Here is a 24,667-nt window from a genome sequence, read left to right as displayed (position 1 = left end):
AAAACATGTCAAAGAACAGGCAAGTATTCAAGGAGAAAAAACAGTTCTCTATTCACTTACTGTATGTGTGTCCTGATGTTTGGAGTGGTGTCACGTCAAATTACTGACCCTTTGATCCACAATGTAAGACTACATAACTGATATGGATTCAAAGCCCCACAGTGCTGTCTGCATGTCACAGGCACTGACCTCAGAACAATAAAATCGTTTTGATTTTAATAACAACAGAAAGATTAAAATGTTTTTTTTAGAAAAAAAGAACATATTTTGTATTTTATAAACAATCCTTTGGAGATAAATGGATAATTTACAGATATAAAATCCATCTTTATGGTGCCCCTAGCGGTGCAAATGATTTAAAACAGTAAATGTTAAATTCATGTTAACAAACCTTTTTAAAAAGTGGGAGAGTATGTGACACTCAGTGGATGTACACTCAGATTTCTGCAAAACAACCTGCGATTTGTAAGTTTTTCACTGAAAGGTCTAGAAGCATTCTGAACACAACACAACAGCGAGCAATTATGCTTTGCAGACACTTTATTACACAAATTACATTGTTACTGAAAATAGTGTTCTGATGGTAAAACCTCAGTATTTCACAATAAATATCAGACACATCTCAGCACATATCAGATAGGAAAATTTTGTAAATACAGTTTTAGATACAGAATAGTTATTTCTCTCTTTTACTTTCAATGAATGAGATACATGAAAATCGAAATACAAGAGACAATTTAGCAGCTCTCTTATTACTCTGGCACATTTTAGTCTATTAGGTACTGCAGAAGGCTGAATACTTAATTGAAAAGGCACAAATGTACAGACAGGAGATGTCTACGAAGGTACTGTACCAAGAATGAAAACAAAAAAGGCTGTTTGGCTAATAAATGGCTGGAAGAAGAAATTGTCAGTTCAATAGTAACAAAAATAAATGACTCCCCCCTTCCCTCTCTTTTTCTCCTGTTAAAAGTTATCCATATATATTGAATTTGCTCTGCCAGCATTTTAACTCTGGTCCCATTTATATAAATTAACAAAATGGCAGTTGTTCCTCATACCTGGAAATTTTGCACAAATAAATAAATTATTGGCAGCCGATACAGACAATTACGGTTACTATTAAAATACATCCTGCACACATGAGCAACAGATCTGTCAGCACTCTTCATGATCATTATTTCGTGGATTCTAGGAAGATGAAGACACAGGAGGAGGAGGAGCAGAGTACTCCTCTGTTTCCGAATCTGTGGCCTCTTCATCATCCTTCTCCTGGTCACTGCCTTCTGTACTCAGCCGGTCAAAGCCTTTCCTACTGTAGCCTTTGTGACTTGCAAAGAAGTTTCCCAGATTGAGACCGCCGCCGGTCTTTCCTGTATTAGAGATCAGGAGAGAATGGGTGGGTTTGCTGTGCTTTGTTTGCATAACCTGCAATTATTTTTTAACATGAATTTCCATATAAACAATTCTTAAACGAAAAAATCGGGTCTTAAGATTCAAGAACAGAACAAAATGGAAGCACACAAAAAACCTTTTCTTTTAACAGTGTGTCATTTGTTATCTTAGCCACCTTTTGTCTGTGAAAACTCAGTTATCTTTTCTTACAAATAAATTATCACTTGTATGTATACCACCAACTGCTTTTTATCATGTCTCTCCCTGTATGAAACTCAACAAGGACAAGTCCTGATACTAAAGAGTGTGACAGAAGCTGAAGTGATATAAATTATATTTATTAGTCTTATCTATAGTGCCCTTAAGTGCTCGCTGAAGATTTACGCTGTGTTATTTGACATATTCCATACTCTGCAATCAGTAGCTTCTGGGTTGAATAGCTGTTCTGCATTAATACTCCACTTGACTTTAGTCAGACAAAGATACCAAACTAAGCAAAAATATTCTCTATGCCATGTCAATAAGATGAGTATAGTTATGGCAAAACTTGTTGAGCAAGTGGAAATGTTTTATATTATTATGAAGACAGGACAGATTCCTGTTATGTGTTCCTTGTTTTTGCATGTTACACTGATAAGATTGGAAAATCAGTCTGAAAATATTCCAAGGGATAAAGCCTGACCAGAAGCTAAAAATACCTCCTTGAATTGCTGTGGAGAAGTAGATTGTTGGATGGAAACTTGGCAGCAATGTCAAAGAAGATAGACAGAAAATACTTATTATTACTGACAGCAAATGATAGAAGGAGGTTTCCTTCCATAATGAACTGTCCCGACCATAGATTTGTAATGCTAATAGAATGTTGTTTCTACTCCTTAAGGCTATTTATTTTTGTATTTTAGTCCTACAATATCTGAGCATTTTAACCATCTGTCTCTTTTTGAACAGAGGTTAAAGCAGTTTCCACTGCACTGAAAGCTTAACACACTGATGAAGTAACTGAAGGTGATATTATTTCATGGTATATTAATGTTAATTATGTTTCATTACATACATTCCACAGTGCTGGTTAATGTTTGCAAGGCATTCTGTTTATACGAAATGCCTCTGCGGTGGTGCTAGGTCAGTAATTGTAAAAACTGCAGCTTTATTTTCAAAGATTATCTATGATGGAAATTCATGTGACTTACCTCTAAGTTTTCCCAAGATTCCGACAGAAGAACTGGACTCCAGTTTAGTTTCAGTGTCTTCTAGGAAGTATGAAAAATTAAACATTAAATCTGATGTATGGTTTTTACGTTTCTAAGTCTACATATGAAGCACATTGGCAATTACAGGATTAAGATTACGTTGCCTTATAGCACCTAATCCTTTAAAATCTCCCACTAAAAACATTATTTTTTACAGTTCATCAAATACTTGAATGAAAAAGAAAGCTCTTTTCGCTTTTAGTAAACAGCTTATAGTTTTGACTGTAAATGCCTTGAAATGCCTCAAAGGATGGAAGAAAAATAAATCATTTTTCACATTAATTCATTAATAGTTAAATGCATTGTACAGTACCTCCATAAATTCGTGTTTTTCTCCATCTTATGAAAAGTGCAATGGCAATGACGACCACAAGAGGAATGAGCAGCAGGGTGGTAATGACAACTACAGACGCTCCCTGAGTGCTCTGTTTCACTATCGTCTTCTTCTCCTCCGGCTGCTGCGTCTGCTCCTGGGTTATTCCTTTGGCAAGGCCTTGCGCCTGTGCTTTGTGACTGGGCTTTAATTGTGCATGAACAAAAGTTTCCATTTCTAAAAGCAACAAATAAAAAACAAAATTATCAGAAAAAATCCCTTTCCAGTTAGTAGAACATAGGATGAAGATTATCTTTCACAATATGGAGCAAAGGCAACATTTGCTGTTTACAGTAAGAACAGTAGTTAATTACACATGTGTCTTAACAGGTACAGGTATTTACACACTTACATGTGATTCAACAGTTTATCTAACTTCTTACCCTGATGATGGCAGCAATTACCTGAATTGCTAATTTACTAAATGATTACAAGAAAGACAGCACTATTATGTGCTTCTTATTCTCTATTGAGAACAAAACTACCTCAAAACTGTCTATTAATTAAACAAAACATTTTCATAGACAAGGCAAGGGCTGTTTACTCAGTAATACAATTAAATCACTTTTTATCCCAGTCCTAACACAAGTCTGGGGTTATTGATTGCTTGAAGAAAACTGTACTGATTTGTACTGTACTGTATTGAATGAATGAAGTTCTTACCTTCTATTTCATGAACTTCAATTCCACCTTTTTTAACTGAGCGATGTTCAGCTTCTAAAATCCAAACAGAAATGCAAAAACTATGAAAGTACTTCTGGTGCCGGTCTAGAATAAACTTTTTAGACAATATTATTTTCATGTGTTATTGTATATACGGATAGCAATTGTACTGCAATTTCATGTCAGAATCTGGTGCAACTGTAATATTTTGCATTATAAAATAATTATATCTGAAAGGGTTAAAAGAAACGGATTTTTCCTATGTTATGTTATGTAAACAATAAAAAAAATTAGTTATCAACAACATGCTAAGATTATTTGTTTTAGACTTCTGGGTAATATAACTATTATCTCAGCTAAATTATACTATTAAGAAGTGCGCTCTAAGCTCTATCACTCCAAGGACTGCTTAATGCTTTGGGATGGAACTGAAGAATCTATAAAAACAATCAAATCACATATCTAGATAATAATAAATGATCACATCTGTAAAGTGCTTATTCCAAATTATCCCAGAGTGCTCCACATGTAGGAGGTTCCACTATGGTAACTCAACATCCATCTGGACAACACTATGTAACCATTATATGCAAGGAGGTGGAAATGTGAGAAATTACTTTCCCACAGTGGATTTTAGCCAGGAGACCAGGGTTAACTACTCTTTCTAAAATTGCTATGCAATGCTCAGTTATGAAGTACAACTTTGGTATTTGCTAATTTGATTTATTGAGGTCACTGTGGATGGGAAATTTGCAAATACAGTAGTTAATACCCTACAAGAAAAATAGTGTATGTTTCCACAATTCGCACAGCCAACCATTTCCATAGTAATATTTTTTGTCATAACCATTTCAGAAATACTGTTAGTTATTATTGGTATTAAGTATTTTTAACTAAAATGAGTACTAGAAACTCACAAAAGCAGTTTTTCCTCTTAAGTTCAAGTAATTAGATCACTGTTATATAATAGCTTACTCTTTATCAGAATTTGTTTTTTAATTCTTAGTAGTGCACATTTTCGATACTTTTTACATCTTGTTTATATTACTATTATAAAGTTCTACTGTACTGTAATAAAGTTTATTTCAGCACAGTAATAACTGATGAGAAAGTAAATTACAGTAAGTGTACTCACTCCCTTCACACCGACTCATTACTGCTCTTGCAATTTGTCTAATTCTCTTTCTTATATTTTTTCTAATTATTTTTAACAAGATGTTCAAGAACTGAGACTGTGATAATGTTTACAAAACAATGGCCCATGGGGGCCACAGAGATTTTTTATTTAATGGGACAACGCTGAGTCACATACTGTACAAGCATTTCTCTCATCCCAAGTCTGCACATCCAAAGCTTTCCTGGAGATAACTGAATAACTGAAGCATAACTTACAATGCTCTGCTGCATTATTAGTGGTGGGCTCTAGGCCCCAGTTAACAAAGAGATGTTAACTCTTTGTTGAGCCAAACTGTGAATACTGAACTTGTGAATACTGAGATTTTATTGTACTCAGCTTAAAGTCTTATCTGAAGGATGACACATTCTGTAACAGTGTTTGCTCTTACCATATTAGAGCATAGGTTTATAAGCTAGTCCACTGATACCACTTAAAGACCTTAGAGGTCTTCAATCCCCTTGCTGAAGAGGTTTACCCTTGCTTAGCTTGTGAGATCTGAAGAAATCAGCCTATAAGGTGTCATACTTGATTTGGCAGCACTACTAGGACTCTTGCTGATCATTGAGGTTTACATATTTATTGAGAAATATCAATTATTGATACTAATAATTATAGAATAATTTGTATTTTGCATGTAAGTAGACTCCCTCCAGAGCTTCCCCTCTATTTTTGGTTTCATACTATGAAAATACCCATTCTTAGTAAACATTGTTTTTTTATTGAAGTAAATTTTGGTTAATTTCTTCTGCTGTTAAGTAAAAATTAAGTAATATCCTTGGCTAATCAATAGATACAAGCTTCTTATATGTTACTCCTCATTTATTGAATTTCATCATAAAAATGACACTCAAATCATTACATTTAGACAAGATTTTACTGATTGAAATGTTCTCCAAAATAAAAATAAAAATGCTCATTAGTGAGACTTTTTGGAAAATGGAAACATCCCCACATTTAGAAAATGTCAAGACAGCCATATTACAGGAATGTCAGGCAATCTCTTCTGTAACAAAGAGGAATGTCACCTTAAATCAGAATGGTTACAAATGATGTGATACTGTATGTGGGCCTATGGCATTATCCATCTGACATTTCAGTTTTTAACACTGTTTCTATTTCTGTTCCACTCATCAGTCACGGAATGTAGGATGCTGTCAAATGTCACTTGATTAACTGTGAAACATCTTTTTCTCCCATTACAGTAACAAATACTGTAGATTGCTTCCTTAATAACAGCTGCAAACAAGAAGTTGATCTGTATACAATGCATATATCTTTATTGATACTATTATTATCTGGAATGTTCCGTGTACATAATTTGAGATAGCATAACACTAAGGAAATCACCCTGAATATTTGAATCTGTCACCATCAACATAAAAGAGTAATTTCCTTAAAATAATAACTACGTACTAAAACATAGTAAATCATTAGAATCTAAGAAAAACAAACGATTTTACTGTGAGTCCACTGCACAAAATAATTTGAACATAGAAAGATTACAATAGGACCATTATACACTAATATTAATTTTACACTGTAAAAGAAGTATTGTGAAGACCATTTGGTCAAGAAGAATTTGAAGAAAAAATATCAAGTAGAAAAACAATACCTTTATACTTTCTAAATTTTTGTTTTGAAATGACAGCAACATGTGTTATACAGTATGCTTACAGATCACTGTTATTTCACTTTGCTTGGTTAGGTTTAAAAATGAACTACAAACAACACATTTTAATTTTCTTACATATTGTAAGGTTGGTACAAGTAGAAACAAGCCAGTGTGCATCAACCATTTACTGTTTCGTTACTGAAGACAGTAAAGAAACAAAACACTAATTTCTTCAGTTTGGTTTTCTAGTTACAATTCATTCTAGAAGTAGCATTACAAAATAAATACAAAAATAAATAACCAATATGACATGCTTACACAGAAATTAGTTTTGAAATGAACCCTGAATTTTTATTTGCATTCATACTTTCACAGTGTTATAGATTGCCATTGATGGCCTATATAAATGTAATGCTACATAATTTAGAAACGCACTTTTGCAGAGTGAATGAGGACAGATTAAGAGTGGGGGGATTGAAACAATATTTTCAATTAACTTTTGACACATTTTTAAAAATAAAGTCCAAATAACTGTACATCTCATTTATAAAACAGAACTACTCTGTACAAATTCTTATTTGTTAACAATCCAACATCAGAACTTCTGAATTTCTTTTTTGATCATTATCTTAATCAAACAATTCACATGATGTTTTTGCAGCAGGATACAGAATAATATATTTTGAGTGGAACATATTAATATAGATAAATATTTTGTTATAAATGTTATAAATGTTATAAAGATTGGTCTGATATTTTGGACTATTTCTCAAAAGCAGTACTTTTCAAACCAGACTTAACACTTACTCTCTGAAGAGACAAATTTAATCACAGTGTCAGCAGTTGCATCTCCAACAAAAACTGTTCCATCTTTGGCAACAACGATGTCATGTGGCATTTTAAACTCCTGGTCAGAAAAAAAGAAACGTGATGTAAATTATATCTTATTAAGACCATTACATTTTTTTCTTCATAGTATTAATCTGATAAAAAGTAACACTTGAAAATGTACTCATTTTTCATTCCTTCATCAACTAAAAAAAACTCAATACATATTAACCTCAACACATGTGACATTTGCAAATCCTCCAAAGTACAAAGATAGTTAATTCACCAGATGCCTTTTCAACACATAGGGATTCATCACAATTTACTGTACTACAGTGTAAGCTTGTTTTTGGATCATGAAAACAGCTTTGAGGTGGGTGTCTTATATTTAAATGTCCTTGTAAAAATATTATATAGCTAGAGTCATCTTGAGTTTCTCAATATCCACAGTTAATCAGATTTCAAATGTCTCTTTATATCTTCACCTGCATAAGAAAAATATTCTGGGCTCAAAACAACAGATTGGATTATCTAATTACTTTTCATTGAGGTACAGTACTTAATAGCTCAGGTGTAAGGGAAATCAGAGCTCTGCATTGCTTTTGAGGACACTTAGTGAATCAATAACATAGAGTTTAGAAATACAGGGTGATTTTTTATTTTTGGAAAAAAAATCAACAAAAATAATAATACATACATAATACATTTAATAGTGCAAAAGTACAGGGAGCATTCAAAGTGGTTTGCAACTATGGTATACAATAAAAAGACAAGAATGACACGTTCAAAGTGCACTTAGCCCGTTTGTCCTTCAGACCAGAAAATCCCTGTTAATAGGACTCTTCTGACTGCCCCATTAACTGTGCAACAACAGACTTCAAAGAGTCATCACAGCAGTCTTTTGAGGATACGTCTGGGCTCAAGGGTGGTTGATTCAACTTTTCAGACCCACATTAGTGAATGAACACTGAACATTTTCATGCTGTAGCAGAATATGATGTGTCAACATCTCCTGCCATTTATTTGTAGATAACTTTATGCTACCAGTCAGAATTTCAGCGTCAAACTGATGGTAGCTGTAGATTTGGATAAGATGCGAGCTATTCTTTTGTCAGCTCAACTAGGTCATGGTGTGAAATTACATCAGGTGGACATGCTGGGCGCTTCCACTGTATTGATTCAACCTTGAACCTTGAAGCCTTTCAGTGTACTTGAGATGTACCTATGGTTTGACTCATCTTTGGTAACAATCAACATTTTTGACAACTCTTCTGTATTAGCATTGAAGAGCTCTACGAACTCTTCACTGAATCCAGTTACATTATCTTGTGAAAGAGATCCATCTGGTAGAACCCTGCTATGCTGTTCATGGAAAAATGTTTTCAATGCTCTCAGCCAGGGCTGGCCCTAGGCATAGGCGAACTCGGCGACTGCCTAGGGCCCCGAGGCCACCAGGGGGCCCCCCCTCAATGCGCAACACAACATTCAAATGTGAGCTCTTTCTGTTGCTGCTGTGGATTGTCCTAATGGAAGCCCAGTCAAAAAAATGACAAATCATAACTGAGTACACAATGTTTCTGAAGCGCAGAAAAGGAGAGCGGGATAGGTGATCTCAAAACAGAATTATGACTAATAAAGTTATTGGAATAATGCACAATATGTAATAATGTAATAATTGGTGTTGTATTTGGTTTTGAGTCTATCGGATCCATGTAGCTAGAGAACAGTAGACATGTCCATTTTCAAGCTACAGACATAGACTGATTTTGAGGTGTTTTTCCTACAAGTTAACTGATTCAAGTTTTCTGTAATTGTACACGTGCCATGTGGGACACCTGGCTAAATTGGCGCTTTCTGGCCGAACAAGAACATGAAAGCAAAGGTACAGTACAGAAAGCAAAGACTGTTCTTTTATACGTAATAACCATTAAAACTCATTGGGTTTTTTGTCCTTGTGGTTTCTCCTGTATTTCATTAAACAAAGTATTGTGAACTCAACCTGTAGCCCTTTGGATTGCAATCTCTCACCCAGAGACAGCGGCAGGAGTTTTTCAGTGCTCAAGTTGATTAAAACATACTTGAGGTCGAAAACATAGGCAAATAGATTTATAAAATGTTTTTTTATAAAATGTCCCCATCTGCCCAGCCTTATTGATATCACCTCCCTTGCTATTGAGCGCACTTGTTTTTTATTTCTTAGTTAATTTCATATTTCTGCAATTCATTCCTACTAAGGTTTCAGTACAGTGATTAGTGGTAACTGTAGGAAATAATACATTCTTGTCACACAAATTTAAGAAACTGCAAAACAATTCTTAGAATAAATGTTTATTTGCTTACCTGTGTGTCTGGGCTAAAGGTATCTAGAATTTCCTGTGTTGAATAATTCATCACAAAACCTCTCAGTGGGGCAGACCTGCCATATAAAGACTCTCCATTGACTGCATATATTAAACCACCTGAAACAACAAAAGTTGTCATTCAATTATGATGTGAAAGCATAACATTTATTACAGCTAAAAGTATGCAAAGGTGTAAAGATATAATAAAAGTAAACTGAATGTGATTATTTTATCTATTCTGTTCCCTGAAATATAAAAACAATCAATTCTATCCGTGGACTAAGGACATCAGTTTTCTATTTGTATATTCAATATATTTATGTTGAAAAAGCAAAGCAACTTAATGAAGAATTTTAATGCTACTTTTTTGCAAATGCATCTTTGTCTACAATACATTGGGATACAACAATTTGAAGGCGGTATCTTTAAAATGGCCAGAGGCAAGAATAAAATATTCATGAGTACTTTTTAGCTTACAAAGACAAGATATAAACTGGTATATACACACCGCGCTCAGCTGCATATGAGACAGCGAACACCTCTCCTCCAAACTCATTTTTCTTGATTTCTTTCACAAATTCTCCAGATTCTGCCACAAAACACTGGATTCGACCGTTCTCCCTGTCTGCTACACAGAGCTCCTGCCGGTCTGGTACAAAAGCCAGGCTATGAGGAATATTGAATGGGACTAGCTTCCGTCTGTCTGAGGAACCTAAATATAAAAAGATGAAACACGATTGCTTTCCAAAGTGAAAAAAAACGAAAGAGTAGTAGAAATCTATAGCAGTATAAAACGTCTGTTTTATGAATGAAGTTTAGGGAATAGATGTATGTTAGAATATTTCACACAATCTGTAATGTGATAAGGCACATGAGAACTGCATCGCAAAAAGCTCTGTGAAAACATGTCATCGCAGGATTTGAAGTGCATATTGAATTTGTTTTTACCCCAGAGAAAGGATTAACTCTGCAGGGTATGTGTGAGATTAACGAACCTTCGGGTACCCCTGCCTTACAGAGCAATTCAGATGTAAAGAAGCAACTGAAAAGACTGATTAGCATAACCAGAAAAGGTCCATAACAACATAAAATTAAAAGTGAACATACTGCCAACAATATTTACTTTTCTGTAAAGACATGGTTTAAAATATCCAAATATAAAAAAGGTATTACAAAAGGAACACCTGCACTATTCCACTTGTGAGATCTATTGTGGCGTTTGAATTTAAATGCAGTTCGAAATTCCTAAATCAGGAAAGTGTTGACCATAAACTGGCTTCGTACCTGCTCCCCATTGCCTTAAGAATTTACCATCAGGTGAAAATGTAACAATTCTGGAATTGCAGTATCCATCAGAGACATAAACATTTCCAGTAACTGGGTCCACAGCTACATCTGTGGGCTGGCAGAAGTGGTAATTGTCACTCCCAGGCCGAAATGCCTTTCCCAAGACCATTAGGGGATCGCCATTTCCATCACTCCCCAGTTTAAATACCTACAATGAGATGAAATCGTCGTTATCTGTTTCTTTGAGCACAACCCCTTGTGATGAATATTTCCCCATACAACATTCATCTGGAAACAAATGTTTGATCGCCATATTTTGCAACAATGTTTTCTTTAATAAGTGAAAAAAAAACAGAATTTAATTGATCCTACTGTACTTTTCATTAATGGACACACACAAACTGGCCAAACTAAAAATCATTGTATGCAGAACAAAAATCTAAAAATATCCCTACCATGCCTTTTCAAACAAGAAAACGAGAATGGTTTTACTGTTTATCTGTAATTCAGTTTAAAAAGCATGAAAGACTAGACTGAAAATAAAATAGGCCAATACCTTAAAATAGAGCTGTTTTTTTAGTAAGATATATGTTTCCATATTTGCCCTTCCCCTAATAAATATAAAAGCCTACTTCAGAAACCGAGACACATTAATCTGCTTCCATTTCATCTAATGTGAGATTATGTTTGGCATCCCAAACTGGAAGGGGATGTGAAGGGAATATGATATTCTTTCAAATAGCTAATGCACCTTGACTCTTTTGTCAGAGTATTTTCTGAAAACAGAAAGAGTTATTATTTACCTGATGAAGTGCTACATCTGTGACCCAGTAGTCATTGTTTTTGTCTGTAGTGATACCATGGGGCAAATAGAAGCTGAATAAAAAAAAAGTAAGGTTATGCTTTCACTGAAAAGAAAAAAACATTTGTATGTTGGAATGATAATCTAAGTCTATAATAAATATATATATATATCAGATAGTGATTTATGATCAATTCTGCTACATTATTCTAAAAAGGTGTTAAGACATCTAAGCCACTACTCTCCAAGACTGCAAAGATGTAGCTTTTTAAGCAAAATGAAATATTGGGAAAACATGCTAACGGCAGGAAAAACACAAACAGAAACCTCTTCCAAAAATAATGTCACTTACACATTCCTTCCTGAAGCCTTGAGAACTCTTCCTTTAGCAGGATCAACCACAAGGATTGTAGACTGCTGAATAGGACCTAGGTCCTGTTGTTGGTAGATACGCTGGTTGTTAAAAGAACTACAAAACATGAATAGAAAGGAATAAAACGCTAAACAATTAACATATAATTTTAAATTAGACATGTTACTTCAGCCACTAGTGAAAATGCAGCCACAAAATACGAAACTGCAGGGCCACTGTTAAAAAAGAGTTGCAACTTCATGAAATGTACGTATCACTCTATTTATGTACCATCATTAAAGGATTACTCATAACGGTGTAAAGCATAAGCAGTGTAAAGCAGCTCATTCCATTCAGTAATGAACAAAAATGAAAGATGAATTACCAAAACCTATGCAGTTCTGCTCCATTTCAAAAAGAATTCTATATTTAGGTTTGAGTTAGAAATGAATTACTGTACTTCAAATTTTAAGTTATTCAGAGGCTGTATACACTACAGTTAATTAATTCTGTAACTTTCTGAAGAAGGGGAAAAATAATAATCCACTGTCCTCTACAGGGTGATGTAATAGTGATGACTAAAATTCCTCTCCATTTGTCAGTTTCTTGAAGGTTGGCCTATTATGAATTCAGATTGATTGTCTTCCCAGATCAAGGCAGCACAATACTCATAAGAGGTGTAAATAATTTATACCTTGATTAATGGAAAGGTGCACACTCCTTACTCACACCTAGTTCAATAGAATTAATTAGATCTTTTTCTTTGCTTCTATAGCTTAATGGGACAATTCTGATGCATTGCTGCAAGGACAACTCAACTGGAACAAGTCTCCAGGTGTAAAGCTCTGCAAATTAATGTCATTCTAGGAACTCAAATTCTTAACAAGAACATTTTGACTTCTTGTGGGGCATATGGAAATATTAATTTACTTGAAACTCCACTTCAATAATTATCAGTATAAAAGCACTTTTCGTGTATATGGCCAGCAGAAATCACACAACAGAAAAATGAGATTGGGTGAATTATTATTCACTATACTTACCTATGTACAACACATTTATTATTTCTTTTTAATACCTGTATCATGTTCACTATACAATAATCCCTTGCCAACCATGAGGGTTATGTTCCTGAAAACTCTTATGGTAGGCAGAGCTTAAGACTTTATGGGAAAAACAAGGTTAGCGGAACTGAAGTCGCAAATGAACTTTTTCCTCCAATAAATTAGCACAAAAACATCACACAATGTCATAGTACTGTACAAAACAAAGCAAAGATAACTTGCAATACTGCAGTCGACTACAATTGATATTTTGACGTTTTGCATTATTCCTTTTAATGGGAGTTTTCTCCAGGCATTGATAAAATTTAGTGCACCAAATTCAAATGACAAACTGCCTGTTTTTTTTTATTTTCAGCACACTTATGTGGCCTCCAGCTTCCACAAGATCATTGTCACAGGAGAATGACACATACTGTATCTCAAATTCACAGGCTTAAAGAATTTCTAGATCAACTGTCTCATCAGATGGCACACATGCCTCCAATACCACGTGTAAATATCATGTAAATAGATATGGACACAGCAAGAGTTCCTACATACATGTTGAATTTTTAAGCAGACATTTTTTTTAAGGTATTGCGTTCTCCAATAAAAAGTATGTGTGTTCTAAGAATGGCTAAATCTCCTCTGAGCAACCAGTTCAAGTAGTTCCCACTACTTTGCCAATTTGCATTCACGCTGTACATTCTACTTTGTAGGCTGGATTTGAATGCTTTCCGTTCATCCCCTGCCCTAGATAGAACATATCAGGAAGGGCTATAAATAGTTTTAAAAGTCAGAAAGCATTGAAGTACTTTAAGTTGCATGGGAAAAGTCAGCACATGCTGCTAGAGCAATGCAATATTTAAACTAGGTAATACCTAGAGAGAAACTTTGTGTTTAAATCTTAAATAAAATCTCAAAAGTTGTCACAGATACAAAATCTAAGAGTTTTTTCAGAGGCAATTCACACCTGCAGTCAAAATTACGGAGACATTTATCAACGACTGGAGAGCAATAAAAGAAGACTGAAACTAGACTTACAGTACACGTTCTTGCAGATTATGGGAACTGAATGGGCAGAAATAGAGAGCCATATACTGCTAAAACTGGGTGATCAAACATCTCAAGCAGGTGGAGGATATTGTGATAAGCACCAAATACCAAAAAATATTCTCCATGTTTTTTTTTTCTTTCAGATAGGGAAAACTTTTATATGCAAAAATAGTTTGCTTGCTTTTTTTTTATAAGAAAATAATAATAATAATAATAATAATAACAATAATAATAATAATAATAATAATAATAATTGCTTACACTTATATAGCGCCTTTTCTGGACACTCCACTCAAAGCGCTTTACAGGTAATGGGGACTCCCCTCCACCACCACCAATGTGCAGCATCCACCTGGATGATGCGACGGCAGCCATAGTGCGCCAGAACGCTCACCACACATCAGCTATCAGTGGGGAGGAGAGCAGAGTAATGAAGCCAATTCACAGAGGGGGATTGTTAGGAGGCCATGATTGATAACGGCCGATGGGGAAATTTGGCCAGGATGCCGGGGTTACACCCCTACACGTTTAGCTAAAATATATCAGTATATTGAATATACACATTGTAAGTTATTAAAATTGGTATATTTTAGGAAAGTCACAAAGTATTTTTTGAAATGACACTTCATCTTAGAAACATTCAACCACATAAATGAAATACTCAAAACACAGTATTGAGTAAGGTAGGTCCCTTTTAAGGCCATGAGGGCCCATGGGGTGCAAGGGACACCATTTGTCTTTGACCTACCGACATGAGAGGTGGAGGTGATGTGGTCAGCATTACGCTCCGGCTGGCCTATTACCCCCGGAAGCATTAACCCCCGGTACTCATTTGGAAAGCAGGCTGAGTAGACCTGGGAGCAGTCTGGAAGGAATTAGAGCAAGCTACATCGCTTGCCCCTACCTGGGATTGAACCCAGGACCTTCCAGTCAGGAGCTAGATGCCCTTGACGTCTGAGCTACCACGGCTCCACAGTATTGAGTAATAAATAATAAATAAACAATAAATAAACATAATCTACATTTATGTAGAAAGATGTAGATTTAATGTAGGTTGAATGTAGCAATATAGTACTGTTGAGTCTGAGGCTTCTCCACTAACATTCCAAAATAATGAATTATAAAAACAGCAAATATTACCAAGTCTTGGAATTTTTTCTTTTTCTACCTTCCATCTGAATTTAATTAAAATATGAATGTATTTTACTTCATAGCTCAATTTATACCAATATAGAACATTTTAGTTAGTGTTATTTTATTTTAGTTTATTTTTATATTACATTCACAACAATAAAATTATTCAAATAGATGCCATTAAAAAAATCATTTAAATTACTTTTTTTAAGCAGCTTTCATTTTGATATCATAGCTAATAGTAAATACAGTGCCCTCCAAATTTATTAATAAACCCAATGATACTGGAAGAAAAACATATCGCAGAAAGTGTTATATATTGCATGTGTCTTAAAACAATTCTAAAAATGTTACATTGTTATTATAATGTTGTTGGACGGAGAAAAGATATATTTCTCATAAATAATTAAATGTATCCCTGAAACCATGTCACATGTATTTATACTTTTAATTCAATCCAATAATCACACATCTACTGTACGATAACATTCTGCTGTTTAGAAGAGCAACAGAAGCCTCTGGAACTACAGTGCTATCAAAAAGTATTACTGCAAAGTCAAAATGTTTTCCTTATCAGTCGAACAGTTTGTATTTGTGTTTATGGAAGTACTGTTAAATATACTATACTATAAGATTTATTCTAGTTTTGGATTTTTCCATGCATACATTTGATCATCTATTGATCTTCTAAACCGTTTCCATTATAGGGGAATCAGAGCCTCTGCAGTCAAACAATGGGGGCAGGGTAGGATACACCCTGGGTGGGATGCCAGTCCATCACAGGGCAGACCACTGCCCCACCATGCTGCCCTACATTTAATCTTTTTGGTGTGGCGGAGTTATCCGCTGTGTCGTGAGGTTGCTGTGGAAGAGAATAGGAGGAATTTAGATGGGGAGAATGTGAACCAGTTACTGAAGTAACATCATACCTGTCTGCAAGGCAGACAGTGTCAAAGTGTTGCAGCATAGGATCAGTATTTTGGTATGGAGGAATTGCACTGCTGTCTAGTGAGGGGCACTGTGTGTGCCTGGTGCCCACAAGCGACCAGGATAGAATTCCATCAGCTGTAACTCACCAAAAGATCACCAAACTATTCTGTCATTTTCTCCCTTGATCATTTGAGATGGGTTGCCAAGACTCTGCTATAGCCACTTTGAGTTTTTGTGAATTCCTGGGATGTTCTGACTTCAGTTTTTTCTTCACCCTGTACAATGCATCTGAAATTGTATTAAATCTGGAGATATTTACTTGGTCTAAGATTAGGCCTAAGACTAAGATTTTCCAAATGTTCTGTCAGCAAAACCACTTTCTTCTACATACTGTAAGAACACAATAAACTCCTGTAAACCTGACGTTTTTTTTTTAATTTTGTTGATATCATCATTAATTACATAATAAATACTGTAAGTACAAGTGAACCAGTTTCAGTAGCGACTTTGAATGTCCAAGCCATGAAATTACCTCTATCATGCTTCACCGTTGTGCAGTTCTTTGGAGTATCTGCACTTCCTTTTTTCTTCACAGTTGAACCTTTCTATTACCTTGTCTCTTGGTCTAATCTGCCCATAAAACATTGTCCAAAACTCTTCCGTCTCATTTTTGTACTTCTGAGCAAATTCATTGCTTGGGTGCAAGGAAGAAGCCTCTTCTCAGGGTGAACAAAGAGAAGAGGCTACTCAAATTTGACACATTTGGCTGTATTGCACACACAGGCCCCGGAGTCCTTGTTATGATAGGAGAAATCATGAACTGAAAAATGTACCAGGAGATTTAAGTCAAACACCTGGTTCCCTCTGGCAAAATGCTTAAGCTTGGGTGAAAAAGAACATTTCAGCATGACATCCAAATTGACAAAAAATTGTTAACTGCAGACAAAATAAATGTTTTTCACTGGCCATTGTAACCTCCAGATCTCAATACAATAAAACATTTGTGGCTGAAACTCAATATGGTTGTTCACAAATGGCAAATGAAGGCTCTGAGGGGCCTATGGCAATTTTGTCTGGAAGAATGACCAAAAATCCCCTTCGGAAGAGCCAGAACCTCATAGCACATTTCAGGAGGCATCCTGTCAGTGCAATCCATGCTAAAGGATGATTTACAAAATATTAACTACAGAGGCGTGAGTAGCTGTGACCCGTGTATTTTCTGGATTAATTATTTATGACAAATATGACTTCATATGACTTTGTTCTGTACAATGCTATTAAGATTTTTAGTATGAGATTTTTAACTGGTTAAGCAAGACACGTTATCCACACTACATCTTTCTGTTACTTTATTTGATGATTTTTATTCCTATTTAATCAGAGGTATGAATAAATCTGGAAAGCACTGTGTATTCTGTATGTAGCAGTAATTTTCAAGTCACAACATGTTATGAAATAGCTTTTGAAATGCCATACATCAAATCTTTGTATCAAAGCACAACCTTAATTTTTAATACCTGCTGAACTGGCAGTTTCAACTACAGATTTGACTTCCTGCTGTGAAGTGCAGCCTGCAAGATTTCCTACAGTTTGAACTGCACTGTTCTAACATGTAGAATACATGTCTGCCATACAATTTATTCATGCACTGCATTTATGCACTTTTGGTGTATAGCAGGAAGGTCAAAATAATTCAATGAACAGATAAGAAAATTCATGCAGGAATCTATATAATAATAATAATAAAAATAATAATAATTGCTTACACTTATATAGCGCTTTTCTGGACACTCCACTCAAAGCGCTTTACAGGTAATGGGGACACCCCTCCACCACCACCAATGTGCAGCATCCACCTGGATGATGCGACAGCAGCCATAGTGCACCAGAACGCTCACCACACATCAGCTATCAGTGGGGAGGAGAGCAGAGTAATGAAGCCAATTCATAGATGGGCCATGATAGGTAAGGGTCAATGGGAAATTTGGCCAGGACGCCAGGGTTACACCCCTACACTTTACGAGAAACACGCTGGGATTTTTAATGACCACAGAGAGTCAGGACCTCGGTTTTACGTCTCATCCAAAGGACCGCGCCTGTTTACAGTATAGTGTCCCCGTCACTATACTGGGGCATTAGAACCCACGTGGACCGCAGGTTCCCCCCCAACACCTCTTCCAGCAGCAACCTTAGATTTTCCCAGGAGGTCTCCCATCCAGGTACTGACCAGGCTCACACCTGCTTAGCTTCAGTGGGTTGCCAGTTGTGAGTTGCAGGGTGATATGGCTGCTGGCATATACTGTATCTATAATTAAGAGTGAGACTGTGAGACAACATGCATTGTCAAGTGACTAAACTTACTTTACATCCCATCTGTGATCCCCTCTGTGAAAAATGATGAGGTTATCATCAGAATCAAGTGCCAGTCCAGAAACCTGACCAAGCTGGAGCTGAACTTCAGGCCAGTCAGCCACTTCTTCCCAATGGAAATCTACACAGCAAAACAGGAAAGAGGTATTAAGTAAACAGACAAGAAGTGCTGCTAATATGGTATCACACATGATACAATATGATATAGATTTCAGCACTGATATGTTATTTTTGGCAAAAAGGTCCAAATGTATGGCTTTATACAGCAAAACAGAACACATTAGATTACTGATTTTCAACCTGTTGGTTTAAGACACAATAATATGTAGTCAAGTAACATATATTGAATCTTCCATTAAAAATGCAAGCTCACTGGGATTGCACAATCATTTTATTATATATAATTTAATTTATGTAAGAATTCACACACGATTGTTAATGATCAAAGATGTACTGTATTGAATGGGTGTCCTGATGGCCTATTATGTTAAAGGCCTTAGCCATAGTCAAGGAACCAAACCTGCAATTATTAGTCTCTAGTTGCTTCTCTGTAACTGTAGATAGGAACTTTCAGTGTCAGCTAGGAATGGACCTTTATTGGTGTATTTTGCAACCACCCTCTGTTTGTTGTTTAAACCTTTTTTGACATGAACTACCTTCAGAATTCATTGTTTTTTCAATCCCAACCACTAACCCAATGAAGTTACTCAGAACAAACATACAGCACATGCACAATATGCGGAATCTGAGGAGAAGAAAGTGCATTATGTGTAAGATTAAGCATACATTAAACTTTTATGACATCTGTTTCTGCTGTTTTTAGTGTTTCTAGGATTAAATCTGCATTTAAATAGTTTATAGTCCTGCACATTATCTGTGTTTTCTAATTTTCTACATCTTCAAAATGCCTTAGGGTTGCAACACAGCCATTTAAATAAACAAGAAAATGAAATATATATAACCCTGTAGATTTTATCATTACATCTAAACAGCTTAAATACCACCATAATATGCAATATAATTTTAGATTTAACTACATTATTCATTCACATGAAGCAATGCTGCTTTCAGCAGTAAAACTAGTACATTATAAATTTACAGTTAGGCTATTCTGTTGTACTGTACAACTGCTTTAAAGCTGCCCATTAATGCTAAACAATAATCAATAGATTATAAAAGCCACTAATAAGAACTGGGAGGAGTGCTTCATTAAATATACATTTAATATTGTGTATCAAATATCACTGCAAATTAGTGCTATACTCAGTTATGCTGTTTTTCCATGTAAGACAATGTAACAATTATTTACAAGTGACTACCTGCTCTGTTGTGCTATGTAAAACTATATAAATTGTTTAATTAGTGAATTGTTCCTTTTGGGCTACTGCACACTTTCCAAAGATGAATTTTATGATCTACTTCTCTGTATTCAGATTTTAAAGCCCTGAGGGGGAATGGATGAAGGTGAACATAAACACAGATATTTACATAATCAATAATAATTTTAGAATCAACAACGGCATCTGGAATTACAAATTTGCAAAAAAATAATTTAAAATATGTTTAAATAGCCACAGAATATGATTTTGTTCTCAATTTATAAAACAAAACTATTCCTTTTCCTTCTCAAAGGGATTTCAATATGATTTCCAGTAACCCAGAATTTTAAACACCTGTTACATACAGTATGTGGTTATAAAGCAATTACATATGTTCCCAAATGTCTAAATGAAACTTGTAAAAATCCTCATTATTTATTCCGTTTCATCTCAAGCTTCCTCATGTTTATAGATAAGCATTTCTGTACTTCTAAGATTTGCTTTCCTCACTGTGAGACCTGCAGCAAGATTCCTTACATGGTTGTATTTGCTTCACACCTCAGTAGAATTCAATGGCATTAGTGTTGCACTTTGACAGAAACAATTTCTGAACAGTGCTTCATGAATTATTCAACTGCAGATGTGGAGATGTGTAAAGAATAAGCAAGCTTCGACATGAAAAACAGGCTCACACTCGAATATCTAAGGCTGAAAAAAAAGTGGTTATCTGCATGGCTAATTTGTACTTGTTGTAACAGCAACAAGATTTGTGCATTAGCACAAAAGATCCAAACCTAATCAATCCTGAAGAGCCCACAATGCAATTGGAAATGTGTGTGAGGTCATGTGGGCTGGCTGTCATAGAAACCTGACGAGCATGAGTCATAGCAGTCCAACTGCATTCGTTATTCTAAATTCAGGACCAAAAAAATGCAATAAATATTGACAGCAGCAATAACCGTACAAAGTAAAATCAGTCTAGTTGCAATATAGGTTTCATTGCATAGAATGAAGGCATTATAAACTCATCACAGAAGCTTTTAAACTCGCTAAGTGATAACTCCAGGGGATTCCTCTGGGAGAGTATTCTAATCTATAAATCCACTTTAATGTTTAATCACTAGATTAACTTCTAAAGTAAATTAAGCTGCAGCAAAGGTATTAAAGCTTATGCAGTCATTAACCAGGCATTCACATTTGTAAACAAAAAATGAAGTGTAAGATTAAAATTTTAATATACACAGAACACAGCAAATGTGACAAACGTTTAAAGTGCTTTTAACATACATCTGTACTTTGCCCCACTGAACGCAAACTGTCATGTCTTTCTGAGCAAGACCAAAACCCACCTTGTTTTCGAGTATTTGCCCCTTCTGTGTTTGGCTGTTTAGCTGTTATTATTCTGCTCCCAGGAGGCTTTATAGTCGACTCTAACTTGTGAAACTTGTGAATTCTGTCCCTCACAAGAATCGTATCTGCTTTGTCATTGTAGTCTATTTGTCTTTGATCGGGCCAAACCAGAGCCTTCTTTTGGACTATGTTATCAATTTCAGCCACAAGATCGGCCTTCTCTGTGGGGTTATACTTATGCACGTGGACAACATCTTCCCTTTCTCCCAGGAGTTTAGAGAGAAGGGAATAGAAGTCACCTGCATAGAACGGGAAAAGAAAAGGAAGAAAAGAAACAAGAAGCTGTATAAATGGAGCAAGAAAGAAGAGAGGAACAGCACATTGAGAAAGGGTAACTCCTGTCACAGAACAGATAACTGAAAAAAAGAAAGTGTTAAGTAAGCTGTGAGCATATAGAAAGAAAATGAAATAGTGCAGTATTACAGGAATTGATACAGAGGTGAGTGACATCAAACCATCAAATCATACTCCTTTCACTCCAGATATCGTAACAACACAATCAAAAGAGTAATATTTTTTCCAAGAGAAGATCCATATATTTTTCCTGCCTGATTATGTTAGCAAATACCAGAACAGTTGGATTGGTGAGAAAAAATCAGTTTAGATACAACAAAAACTATTGTATCTGTTCTAGTTTTTTATCGTTATCTTAAGAAAAACAGAAATCTTTTGCTATCATTGTGTTAAATATTGCTAAAAATATTTTTTTCACGCTAAAAAAGCCACATAATGTAACTAAGAATCACTGGTTTGATACATCGTGCTAATGCTCTACAACACATAAACATTACTATCTTGAGATAAGATAAAATATAACTGCCACAAAATGGATAATATAAGGTATTCTAAAAGATGACAAAGCAGATTTTTTATATTCTTCTTTGGTGTACAATCTCAGATTTCTATAAAGCATACAAAAATGTTCTTGATGTAAGACTTGAAGATACAGGATTTCTCAAGCATTATTCTGGTCCTCCATATATGGACACGTGTTTGATGTCTTTAATGCTTCAAACTAAGTTACACTACCAGTTCTTTGAAGCTGTAGTGGCTGTAAGAAGCATTTCATTTTTAGGTGAGCAGATTTTCCTACGTGGAAAATTCCACATCCCCTTCCTTTATAGGAAAGCTGTCACTTCAATGCCCTGTCACATCAGAGTTAAAAACAGAGTTATCAGTGTCTCTGGTTAACCAGAAAAAAACTGAGCCTTCTTCAACAGTATGGACGTCTGCTACCAGTAGTCATCTACACTGCCCCAGACGAACATGGAATTATTAATTAATCAGACTGATTTCTAAGGTGTATAATAGTCAAACTTGTGAGTGACTAAGAGTGAATCATGAGCGACTAATCCGAATATTGGTCTCATCATCCTTTTGGTTACTTCCTTTTTTATAAATTGCACTTTATTAAAAACAATAATGTTTTGTGCATGTATCCAATTATTTTTCATCTCTAATTAAGGCCCCAAAAAATCAAATCTTTCCTTAGTCTATCAAATTGTCCATGTTTTAAATTAGATTGTTCCTATTTTCAAAATACAATAAAGAGAATGAAGTTACTCTTTGTAATTGGAAATATCTTCCAATACTGATCAATAAAAACTTGTAAAATGTATGTGATACATTTTTTGTTTTTACATGATCACAAATTCTAAATATTAGATGAGACCATAATTAGAATTTGTCAGATTCAGAAGCCTGAAATGCTTCTAGCTGACAGTCTTGTCAAGTAGAAAGGTCAAATGAGAGCTCCATTCACTATAATCTGTCTGAAATCTTACTGTTTCAGCTTGCATAGGACAGACTATCTTGTAACAACCTTACTTATTTTATTGACTGAACTTGTTTTACTTGCCAGTATAGTCTCCCGCTCCCCTGCAGTCCGGTATTGAATAAAGTGGTTAGAAAATGGATGGATGGAAAATTATTGTAGCTACACGATTGTTCCTTGTACATCCCTCATCTTCATATGGTATATAATTTTGTAATTCATTTTACTCTAAATGTTAGATTAACTCTCTGCTTCAAAGGAGGATTATGTGCATAAATGTAGAAAAGTCCTCTAGATAGAAAAGTGCTCTAGATTGATGGACAATTCTCTTTTTTCGACATTTCTCCTAACAAAAATAACACATCCATGTTCATTAGAATTGACAGAAATACACAAAGAGCACGGTTTTGATAAACTGTATCATCCAACTATATCACAAAGTCAATGCTGTGGACTTCTTTAAAGTAAACTGTGAAACATAAAACAGAAGATGCAAAGTAAAAACTAGGTGGAAGAGCATTTAAAACTGAGAAAAGGAGGCACATTATAACACAAAGGGTTGTGGAAATGTGGAACAAAGTTGCCCAGTCATGTTGTTGAAACCAATCCTCTGGCTTCTTTCAAAAAACTGCTAGATAAGATCCTCAGATCTGTTAACTACCAAATGGGCTGGATGGAGTCATCCCAGTTGTGACCATTATTACATTCTTAACATGCATTACAGAAGCTAAAGCAAGTACAACGTTGATTCACCTGTGTGACCAAAGTTAAAAAAAAAACTTTCAGTCTATACCACAGAACACAAAGTGAAAGAAAGCAGAAATGACAGGACATCCAAACACAGAAGACCCAATCTTATGGGATTACGTTTTTCCAAAATATTCCTGGTTGCCCTGGAAATGTTGTGGATATGCAGGGTTGCAAAAGCCATCAACAACTCGAAAGACTCACAGTCATACCAGGGCCTGAGTATGCCTGAGCTTTGAGTGATGCTTTTTTTTATCTCTGTATAAGCAATTTATTATTAACAAAACCACCACAGAAAGAATCTAAATGGTTTTAATAAAACAGAAACCAAAACTACAACACACTGTTAAAAAATATAAAATGCGTGTAGAGTTTTTATTCCTGTTTGTATTGTCAACCTATTTTCTGTGCAAAGTAAATGGTTTCTACAAAAACACTTGACTGCTCAAAAAAAGTTAATAATTCAAGGAAATTTCCTTTCACCACAGACAGAAAACATTGCAGTGACATGTATTTTAGTTATATTAAAATGTCACATTGATTTTTCAAGAGTGAAAAAATAGTGTTTGCCGTTTGCAAAGTTATGCATTGTTCCTTGAAAACAAAGATACTCAATTATCTTTATTACAATTATAATATATAATTATCTTATTTTGAACAATTTTGTTTACAACAAGTTACATTAAGATTGATGTGGTGCTGAGTTCACAGTTTTTGGATCTGGACTTGATTCTAGTTTCATGCACCTAATCTCTGAGTTTGTATCTTCATTCCCTGTCTATTTAGGGTGTCTCCCGGTGCTC

The 24,667-nt window shown here is 35.1% G+C and overlaps 1 protein-coding gene across 8 annotated transcripts in view; it reads right to left on the bottom strand.

Annotated features, from left to right (window-relative positions):
- Positions 1-522: 522 nt before the first annotated feature.
- Positions 523-24,667, bottom strand: part of pam (peptidylglycine alpha-amidating monooxygenase) — a 122,974-nt gene continuing 98,829 nt past the window's right edge. For 5 of the 8 annotated variants that reach the window (XM_088629990.1, XM_088629991.1, XM_088629989.1 and 2 more), the window contains 12 exons: positions 21,283-21,582; positions 18,606-18,735; positions 12,082-12,198; positions 11,731-11,803; positions 10,925-11,135; positions 10,149-10,352; positions 9,639-9,757; positions 7,278-7,377; positions 3,682-3,735; positions 2,959-3,195; positions 2,586-2,645; positions 523-1,373 (listed from right to left, as the gene is read on the bottom strand). In XM_088629990.1, the coding sequence (XP_088486116.1) occupies positions 1,192-1,373; positions 2,586-2,645; positions 2,959-3,195; positions 3,682-3,735; positions 7,278-7,377; positions 9,639-9,757; positions 10,149-10,352; positions 10,925-11,135; positions 11,731-11,803; positions 12,082-12,198; positions 18,606-18,735; positions 21,283-21,582 (1,787 nt within the window). In that variant the 3' untranslated portion in view covers positions 523-1,191. The remainder of the gene's footprint in view (positions 1,374-2,585; positions 2,646-2,958; positions 3,196-3,681; positions 3,736-7,277; positions 7,378-9,638; positions 9,758-10,148; positions 10,353-10,924; positions 11,136-11,730; positions 11,804-12,081; positions 12,199-18,605; positions 18,736-21,282; positions 21,583-24,667) is intronic. The other 3 variants (XM_088629995.1, XM_088629996.1, XM_088629997.1) reach the window with 3 other exon arrangements.

The sequence above is a fragment of the Lepisosteus platostomus genome, chromosome 4 (genome assembly GCF_059453375.1).
Source record: "Lepisosteus platostomus isolate fLepPlt1 chromosome 4, fLepPlt1.hap1, whole genome shotgun sequence".
Taxonomy (NCBI): domain Eukaryota; kingdom Metazoa; phylum Chordata; class Actinopteri; order Semionotiformes; family Lepisosteidae; genus Lepisosteus; species Lepisosteus platostomus.
Note: the sequence above shows the minus strand (reverse complement) of the source record. Positions and strands in the feature narration are given on the sequence as shown.